This window comes from Drosophila novamexicana, unplaced genomic scaffold (assembly GCF_003285875.2).
Source record: "Drosophila novamexicana strain 15010-1031.04,08,12 unplaced genomic scaffold, DnovRS2.1 tig00000193-arrow-pilon, whole genome shotgun sequence".
NCBI classification, from domain to species: domain Eukaryota; kingdom Metazoa; phylum Arthropoda; class Insecta; order Diptera; family Drosophilidae; genus Drosophila; species Drosophila novamexicana.
The window spans coordinates 2818203-2824938 of record NW_020824787.1 but is presented as its reverse complement, the minus strand read 5'-3'; the positions used below and the strand labels follow the sequence as shown (position 1 = coordinate 2824938).

The 6736-nt window shown below is 40.0% G+C and overlaps 1 protein-coding gene across 1 annotated transcript; it reads right to left on the bottom strand.

Annotated features, from left to right (window-relative positions):
- Positions 1-460: 460 nt before the first annotated feature.
- On the bottom strand, positions 461-1362 carry LOC115758687. The gene has a single exon (XM_030699430.1). The coding sequence runs from the start codon at positions 1287-1289 to the stop codon at positions 615-617; it is 675 nt and encodes a 224-aa protein (XP_030555290.1). The 5' UTR covers positions 1290-1362; the 3' UTR covers positions 461-614.
- Between the last annotated feature and the right edge of the window lie 5374 nt (positions 1363-6736).

Below are 6736 nucleotides of genomic sequence, written 5' to 3'. Positions count from 1 at the left end.
CATATATACATAGATGAATACATATACACATATGTAGACACATACGTGTACTTACATGATGTTATACATAAGAATATTTTGAGACCTTGCTTATAAATTTCCACAAAATCCTTTGAAAGTTTGTTTAAAGCGGATTTGATGATAAACAATAAATTAAATGCATATCAATGATTATTTTTCAATTTTCACCAATTTTCCACACTTGCGCGTGGAACTCTGCAAAGCTCTTTCACTTATAAAACAACAGAGCAAAATGTTTTTATAGCTTGAGCTGTGCGTTGCTCCGTCAGCCCGTCAGTCTGTCAGTCTGTCGGTTCGTTAGGACGAACAGCTGTAGCTCGATTAATGCATATTCCCGATGCATGACACACCAGGCAAGCCATAGAAGTGCATCGAGCTGGGCCTGGGGTCATTCGAGTGCGCGGGGCAATTAGAAAAACATGAACAGCAATTGAAAAGGTGCTTTAAGGTAATTTAATACAAGACCAGACAAATTCGTGGAATTGAAATGAATCGAAACCCTAAATCCTTGTGGGTTGTGCGAATTGAAGGCGTGGTGTGTGTATTGGAATGGGACAGGGGATGGGAGGCGTGGGTGCGATGAGGGTTTTGTACTAAAGCGCCCACTGGGCAGCCGCCTTGCCGAGCAGATGCAGAAAGTAGGCATTGCCGCAGACAATCAGATCCTCGCCGGTCTCCTCCTGTGCGCTGTCCATCAGCACCGGAAAATACTTGACCACCAACATGGTGAGGGTCATGCGTAAATAGAGCAGATTACGCTCCTTCGCGGCCAGAAAGGCAAGCGATACAATGTTGCCCAACACCAAAAGATCTCGCAGCGTTTCGGTCAGATCGCAATTCTTGCGATTCTTTACCACGGAGCACCTCAGATCGAGCAGCAGCGGCAGCACAAAGATGCCATGGGCCAGCGCAACGGCGCCCAGGCCCAGCGAATGCGCATACAGCTCCATGTTAACCAATGCCAGGGGCATCAGCTCCAACATGCTCTGGGTAACATTGCGCAGCATGCGAAATTCGCTCCCGTCGCTGCTGCTGTTGCTGGCGCGGCCTCCTCCTCCTCCTGCTCCTCCTCCCCCACCTCTTCTGCTGCCGTCGTCCAGGAAGGCGCGAATCAGACCAAACACTGCGGCCAGGCCGCCCACCACGCAGGCGGCAAGGGCGAACGGACGCTTCTGCGGCACCAACTTTCTGGCCGTCAGGCTGGATGTGGTCAGTAGGAGCGCATTGTATATGAAGCGCAACCCGCGGCTCGATATGGGTTCGCTCATCACGAGAGAGCTAAACAAATAATTTTGAATAACTCGATTTCGATCTGATCAATATCTGGAAGGTAGCGAGATTCAGGCCTACAAACACAACTCGCTCGAATACGGATTTTCAATAATCCCCCATCTTTTTGGAGTTAGGTGGTGGGCCAAGCGTGGTCCCACTCATCACAAAGTTCGTGGTTTGAGCTCCTGTGAAGTCGCCAGGCAATATATACATGTAAACATTTTACATGACAAGCCTAGAGGATACCCTAACGCTATGGGTAAAGAGGATATACTGGTTTTGTGGAAGCATCTGCGATCCCATATATATATTTTTGGTTAGCATCAATAGTCGAGTCGAGCTAGCCATGTTCGTCCATCTATCCATCCATCCGTCTGTCCATCCATTAGTCCAACTAAGTATCTGTCTGTCCATCCGTGTGTCCATCCTCTCGTCTGTCTGTCCGTCCGTCCATCTTTCCGTCTATCTATCTATCTATCTATCTATCTATCTATCTGTTTGTCTGTCTGTACATCCATCCATCCGTCCATCTGTCTATCTATCTGTCCGACTGTCCATTCATCCGTCCCTACATCTATCTATCCATCCATCCGTCTGTCCATCTATCAGTCCAACTAAGTATCTGTCTGTCCATCCGTATGTCCATCCTCTCGGCTGTCCGTCCGTCCATCCGTCCGTCTGTTCATCTATCCGTCTGTCGATCCATCCATCTATCTGTCCGTCTGTCCATTCATCTGTCTATTCATCCGTCTCTGTATCCGTATGTATGAACGCTTTAATCCCAGAAGAGCTAGAGTCTTGTAATTTTAAACGTAGTTCCTTCTAGTGTCCGCCAGTACGAGTTCCGATAATCGATACCTTGCCCCGTTGCCAAAAAATCGATAAAAATCGATGTCGAAATAGTGTTATTTTTGAGCAAATCTCTTAGGGTAAAAGAGCTTGAGTCATCAAGTTCGTCAATTCTCACTCGATTTCTACAAGGTTTGGCTGTAAAGTACTCCACGCAAATCGAATTACTATAGCATATAGTCAGCTCTACTGCCGTCTCTTTCGGAGTTTTATTTTTTGTTTTTAGTGGGCAACAAATTTGCAAGTCTAATTGGAATTTGCACATATGCTGTGAAGAGCTAATTGGGCACGGCGAGAGTTGAATCAGCAAAAAATTGTAATTTTGTTGGCACTAATTAAAGAATTCAACTGCACCTTAAATGTGTGTGTGTGTGTGTGTGTGTATATTAATATATATAACATTTGTGGAATGTGGCTGGATGCGGGCTTGTTAACAATATCTGAATGTCTGGATTAACCGCTTTGCTGCCAAATGACAAACTCTAATTGCAAGTGCGACATATTTTAATGAGTATAAACACACAGACATACGCATTAATATATGCATATATTTATATATATTTATATACATTTACATATTTATATCTGGGCCCTTTCCGGCCCGCGCGGCCCCCGTTCTGCCCTGTCGCTTTATTCAACTTGACAAGTGAAGTGAGTGTGAATATATTTTTTTTTTAGGTCACGCCAGAGCACTGGACGGCACCTGGTTACAAAAAAAAAAAGTGAGGAAAATTAAAAAAAGCAGTAAATGGAAAATAGGTGGGCAAAAATAAAAACAGAGGCAGAAATATGGTTCGAATCCTTTGCATCCTGTTGGCAGGGAAATTGCAGTCAACATTTATTTCCGCAGCTTGATGAAAAATTCGAAAATAATTTGCGAGCCATAATTAAAAGGCGACAGGTCCAGCAGGCCCCAAGCTAGGCATCCCATTCCCCTTTGGTGCTTGGCCCAAAGGAAAGTCCTGCCAAAGGCTCTAAGCTCCTTTGCAGCGCCGCCTCCTCCCTTGGCCCAAGCTCGAGGGTCATAAACAATCCGCATAGAGACGCGTTTTCGATTTTCGCCTCAATTGGCAACATATGGCCAACAGACTTTGAAGGAGGCGGCCACCTCCTTGACGTGGGCGGGGCGGGGCGGGGCGGGGCGGCATTTGCATTTGTGACTGCGAATTGCGAAAATGCGAAAATTTAAAGTTTTCGTGATAAGAGGGTTGTAAAAGCACAAAAAGAAATGGCGACGTTTGCCAGGACGCAGCGCGACACGAAAAGGGCGGCAGACAAAAGGCAAAGCCAGCAGAACAAGAAAAATCGCTGCGGGGCGGCGGCTGAGCTGATGCCAGCGAGCGGAAGGGGGCGGGGGTGGTTGTAGAGGGGTATGTGTGTGTGTGTGTGGGTGGGTGTGGAGTGGGAGCTCTACTTAGACGAGTAGTCGCATTGTAGCGCGGCATTTGCCAGAAGGTGCCAACACATTTTATTGCTCTATACCCTAACTCAGCAGGGGTTGAAAAACTATGTGGATAGATTTGATCAAAAGAAAAGAAGTATAGGAAGAAATGATAAATAGCAAAGATTAGAAAAGAATGAACTGGAAAGATATAACCAGGAAGAACTTGCAGAATATAACAAATTGTATTAGAATGGAAAGAAGATTAGAATAGAACAGAGGAAAAGGAAGACAAGATACAATTTACAATGGGAATAGAATTGAAATATAGAAATAGAATTGAAATATAATTGAAAAAAAAAAAGAATAGAGTGAATGATATAGTGAAACTTTAAAGGATTCCCTTATGAAACATTTCGTAGGGTTTTCATGTCCACAGTTTTATTGACTTTATTTAAGAGAAAATCCTCTTGATTGAATATCAATTAAACTCTAAACTAAAATCATATATATATATATATATATCTTGTCTTGTTCATTTATCTTGTCTAATGTTCATAAAGTCTTGAAGTACCGTCTGCAGCATGCAAGAAGGTTCACCTGACCTCGGGGTGCGAGACGTACTGCTCTACCCGAGTGTAAGTCCAAGACTACTTATGTTTAGGGTATTATTGGCATAAGAATCTGTATAGAAATAGAAAAGAACATTTCGATTTAAGTTCGTTTGCGACATTTGCATATTTATATGCTTGTTTTTTCGGTTCGCGTTAAAACAACTCGTTTAAAAACTTACTTTCGAGAGTATTTCGAGTTTCGGCGCTGGCAAAAACAAAATCTGTACTTTTGCCTGCCTCTTTTATTGTTTAACTTTTGCGCCCTCGCCCCTCACCCTGCGCAGCCCTTCCCCAGCAGGCACTTACCGAGCAGAGTCAAGGGGGCGGGGCGGGCAGGCACTTTGATATATGTGGGCACGGACAGCGCACATGTCTCTATCTATAAAACGTCAACTTTATTTGGCCAACTGAGGTCCCGCAATTCCCCTCGAACCCCCCCCCCCCCCCCCTTTCCCGCAACCCGAAATGCAATAAAACCAGCTGTCGATTTGTTTATATTATAAAAAATAATTAGTCTGTATTCGGCGTCGAAGTCGACGAATCATCATATATGATATTGTATATATGGTATGTATATGTATGTTGAGATCTTGTTTAATAGCAAGGAGCGGGGTGAGGGGTGGGCAGCACGGGCAGGGGGTTGAGTGGTGGAAGGGGGTAGGGGGCGGTTGATTAAAGTATAGCCTTGGTGATTAATACGCTTGGATAATTGGAATAATAATACGAAATACATAATAATGCAATACAATTAGTTGATTTATGTTTTGTTTTGTTTTGTTTTGTTTTTTTTTTAGTTTTTGTTAATAAGTTATTTATTTGTTATGTTTGATGAATGCGACTAAAAAGGCAATGAAGGAATGTTATTGAAATAAAAAACTCGTGTGTGTGTGATTTTTTTCGATGCAAAAATTTTAGCTATATATGAGAAAAAAAGCGCGCAAAAAGTCTGTTGCATACTTTCAGGCGTGCCTTTCCTAATGCTCTTCCGCTTCCGTTTTCGGTGCTTTCCTCTGGCGTATAATGTATATAATAATGTGTGTATATATTTATGCGTTTATTAGTTGATTCATTTTGTTAAATAGCTTCATAAAACTTGCATTTGCTGCGCCCGTTTCTTATATAATATCTCTGATAAATATATATATGTACTATATATATATATATATATATATATATATGTTTTGTTTTTTTTTTTTTAATTTTTTACGTTTCTTCGTGGTTTTTTTTTTTTTGGTTTTTTTTTTGTTTTGTAACATAGTTGATTTAGGCAAAAATGGCAACAAAATTGTATGTTTAACATTTGTCTACTTGCGAAAAACCGTTTATAGTCAGTGGTTCGAGTTGTTCTTCTTCTTCTTCTGTGGCTGTTGTTGTCCTTTTTTCATTTTTCATTTGTTTAGTAGATGTATAACTTTAGCTAACTAACAATTAATTTAAACATTTTGTAACTTATAATTGGCAATAAAGTGTTTGAATAAGCAAACATTTAACATTTAGCATACAATTTATCATTTATGTTTTTCGTTATCCTTTCGTTTCGTTCTCCTCTTTTTTTTTGGCGGGCCCAAAAAACCCAAACAAATAACCAAAAAAATAAACAATAAATAGCTATGATATAATATATATATATAATGTATGTATATATATGATATATGTATATAAATGTATCTCTGCGTTCTTTTTTTTTTTGCTTTTTTTTGTAAAGTTGTAGTGATTGTGGCCTGATTAAGTACATATGTTATTTATATAGATGCAGCAGGGGTAGTCAAGATGGCAAAAATCCCTTAACTCTTGGGCTAAGTCGATTGTTTATCCAATGCAATGACAGCTTACTAAGCCTCCTACTAGTAGGGGTAGTCATAATATTACATCTTCATAAATTAGTAGGGGTAGTCTTATTGGCAAGAAAATTTGATCTCTTACCTTTAGGTATTGAGAGTTGAAAAGTTGAAAAGTTTTTCTTATCATTGTGACTACCCTTAATAAAATAGTAGGGGTAGTCATAATGTTCAATAAATTTGGAGTTTTTGAGCGCATTAAAATACTATTTCTATATTTTTGTAGTACTTATAAGCGCTTGTTGCCATTGTGACTAACCCTAAAAAATAGTAGGGGTAGTCATAATGCTGAAATAATAATTTTTTGTGCAATCTTGAGTTCTTGAGCTTAAGCTTGAGTTCAAAATGGAAAAAAAATTATGAATAATTTTAGAACTGAAAAGTTTTTGTTCAAGTTGTGCCTACCCCTAAAGAATATTAGGGGTAGTCAACATGCTCAAAAATTAATATTTGTGCAATTTTTTTTACTTTTTGAGCGCTTTAAGAAAAACCTTTAAATGCAATTAATATTTTTCATAGCATTTTAAAGTGCTTGTTAACTCTGGGACTACCCCTAATAAAATAATTCTAGTCAATATGCTCACAAATATTTATTTTTTTTAATCAGCTTCGAAATGAAAAACCTGAAATGCAATTAATATTAAAGTGTTTGTGAACTTTGGGACTACCCCTACAAAAATAGTAAGGGTACTCATTTGGCTCAAAAATATATATTTTTGAACTCTTTCAGCGCCGAACTGAAAAACCTGAAAATGCATTTA

What these genes read in the sequence shown, in the direction of transcription:
- LOC115758687 (XM_030699430.1), bottom strand. Translation starts at nt 1,289, where the DNA reads ATGAGCGAACCCATATCGAGCCGCGGGTTGCGCTTCATATACAATGCG.